This window comes from Geospiza fortis, unplaced genomic scaffold (genome assembly GCF_000277835.1).
Source record: "Geospiza fortis unplaced genomic scaffold, GeoFor_1.0 scaffold55, whole genome shotgun sequence".
NCBI classification, from domain to species: domain Eukaryota; kingdom Metazoa; phylum Chordata; class Aves; order Passeriformes; family Thraupidae; genus Geospiza; species Geospiza fortis.
Genome location: NW_005054308.1, coordinates 6,123,296 through 6,126,232, shown reverse-complemented (window position 1 = coordinate 6,126,232; position 2,937 = coordinate 6,123,296). Strand labels below are relative to the sequence as shown.

General features: G+C 58.8%; 1 protein-coding gene across 1 annotated transcript in view; it reads right to left on the bottom strand.

The window, feature by feature from the left end:
- Positions 1-2,937, bottom strand: part of SYNPO (synaptopodin) — a 21,563-nt gene that overhangs the window by 10,803 nt on the left and 7,823 nt on the right. The window contains 1 exon segment of the mRNA XM_031055198.1: positions 2,786-2,937. This exon segment is cut by the window's right edge and continues 139 nt beyond it. Within this exon segment, the coding sequence (XP_030911058.1) occupies positions 2,786-2,937 (152 nt within the window).

Sequence of the window (2,937 nt, the reverse complement as noted above, 5' to 3'; positions counted from 1 at the left end):
TCCCCTTACCCAGCCCGGGCATCCCCTTACCCAGCCCGGGCATCCCCTAACCCAGGTCCCCGCATCCCCTTCCCACTCCGGGGCATCTCCTTACCCCATTCTGGGGCATCGCCTTATCCCATCCCGGTGCATCCCTCTCCCCCAACCCTACACATTCCCTATAACAGTTCTGAGCATCCTCTCACCCATCCCGGGACACCCCCTTACCCAGCCCCTCACCCTTTTTCCCTCCTCCCCCCCGCAGCACCTCACGTTTCAGACGCTGCTGGGGGTGTGGGGCTTCCCCTTCCCGCAGGTTTCCTCAGTGCTAAAGCTTTGAAGCACTTGGAGGGAGGCAAAACATCCAGAGACAAAAATCCAGCCCCGATGTCACTGCCCTGGGGACCTCCTGGAAACAGCCCTCACCCCCCTCTGCCAGGGCTGGGATGCTCCCAAGAGAACCACAGACGATCCCTGGGCAGCCAGCATCACCTCCCGCCTCCACCAGAGCTCCCTGGGGCTGCAGAGCTCCCTGGCTGCGGGTGAGACCGGCCTCACCCCCTTCCCATGCCTGTCCACACCTCAGCATGAGCTCTTGGCTTGATTTTTTGCCTTTCTAATTTCCTTTCTTCCTGCCCCTCTGTGCTTTTTTGTGCTTTCCTGGTTTTGAGGGAGCCTGGCGCTGGCTCTGCAGCCCCCAGGGAGTGAAACCTTCCATTTATTTGCACACCAGACAGAGAAACCAGTCCTGCCTCCTGCATCTCCCAGCCCCTGCCCCTTCCCGGGGCTCCTGCGCTCCCCAGCCTGCCCTGAGAGGTGCCAGCCAGCCCGGGCTGCCGTGCTGGATGTTTGAGAGCAGCCAGCCTGGCCCTGGGCTGCTGGATGGGGACCAAAGGGGCACCTGGGACCCGCCTGGGTGGCTCCACACAGCTCAAGGTGGGGCACCCGTTTGGCTCCTGGCTCCCAGGGCCAGCCCTGCGCCACTCTGGGTGTGGGGTTTTTTTAGACTGGGGGGTGAGAATTGCTGTTGACTTTGTGATGTTGGAGGTTGTGCAGGGGGTGTCTTGGGGGGCGATTTGGGCTGTTCAGTGCAAGGGTCAGGAAGTAGTTTAGTCAAACATGCCAGCTTTGGGAGTTGGAGATGTGGGTTTCAATCCTTTCTTCCTGAGATAGGGGGGTGGGGTGACTCTAAGAAGGGGTTTAGTCTTCAATCTTTGGCTTACAAGACCAATGTTTTTATGAACTATTAGAGTTGATTAGATGCACTCTGTATGCATCCTCTTCTCCTGAAGAAACTGGAAGAGGTGGGGGGTCCTGCACCCCATGGCAGCTACAAAGAGGAGCAAGCCCCTGACACCTCCCAGGGATGCTCCTGCTGCAGGAACAGCCCCAGTGCCACTTGTGAGGGCACCTGCCCTTTCCTCTCACCCGCACTGATCCAAAGCTCTCTCCCCCAAACCTGCAGGCTTTTGGCAAGGTCCCTGCTCCCAGGACCCTCGGGGACATCCTGCCTGCAGGCTCTGGAAAGTCTGACGGGTCCTGCAGGCAGCGGCTGGTGGTGATCTCACTTGGAGGGGGAGGAAACGGGACAGACAAACTCTTTCCAACAAACCTGTTGAGTTACTTTAAAATTCCAGGCTGGCAGCAAAAGCCCTGGATGGCTGCATGGATTAGGAAAATGCTGAGCCTGGACAGAGTCAGGCCTGACCTTTCCCCACCACAGATCTGCCATCCCGGAGCAGTGAGGAATGGGAAGACTATTTGGGTCCATCTGGTTTGTGTGCTGAGCCCTGAAACACGATGCTGCTGGGGCAGCTGTGAGCCAAAGGGCTTGGCTGAGCTTCCCAGCCCGTGTCCCATCCAGGGGCCGCTGGTTTGGAGGATGCCTGACACTGCAGAAGGGCAGGGAGTGGGTTCTGGACACTGGGTTTGTGTCAAGCACCCCCAGCCGGTCCCACCCCACCCAGTGCTGGGGGCTGCCCTGGGAGAGCCAGGCTCTGAGCTGGGCAGCAGCATCCCATAATGCCATCCCCCCCATGGGGACAGGACACACCTGGCACGGTGTGGCAGCTGAGATAACAGCTGGGCAGGAGCAAAATAGAAATCAGGGTGGAAGAGGGGTTTAAAACTGGATCCAATGCCTGTAAGAGGATGGGTTCTGTGGGAGCATCTCCCACAGGGAGGTGGGGCATTCCAGGCATGGCAGCAGCCACAGGAACCCTGGGTATGGGCCTGTAGTGGTGTCACTATGGCTGAAGGGACACTCATGGGGGCAGGAATAGCTGTGGCACAGGGCTGTGAAGTGAGGAGATGGCAGGGAGCATTGTAGGAACCAACCAGACTGAAATAAACCCTTGGTTTTTAACCAGGCGCTGACAGAAATGGCCCAAAGCCATGTGAGGAACACTAGGCCATCCCAAATCGATGGAGGAGAGGTGTCCCTGTCCCAGACAGTGCCACAGGAGCTGCTCCTGCTCACTCTTGGGCAGGATCCCACCAAGCCCCATTGGGGTGAGGGCTGGGAACTCCATCCTGGCCGTGCCCCACTGAGGGATGGGCTGAGCTCCTGGGGACAGCGGGAACCCGCCCGCTGCCTTCCCACCCCCCTCCCGAGAAAAGCCACAGATTCCTCCTTATTTGTAAGGCCAAAGAGATCATCTCAAGCTAAATTAGTCCCAGCAGCTCTGCTGGAAGCCTGGGACCTCTAATCCAGGGAAAGTCCTGCCCTGGGAAGAGCTGGGTGTTCTCACCAGGAGCACAGTAGTGCCTTTCCAGGGGGACAGTGGCCAAAGGGGGTTTCTCTTACCTGTTTTCCTTGGCTCAAAGTCAGGGTTGATGAGAACCCGTTGGATCTTCACCACTTTCCACTCCTGGCTGGGATTGTCTGCTGTGGGGGGCAGCTCTGGGGCAGAGCCAGGGCACTTTGTGGGGGCTGGAGGCTCCTCTGCCAAGGCCAGG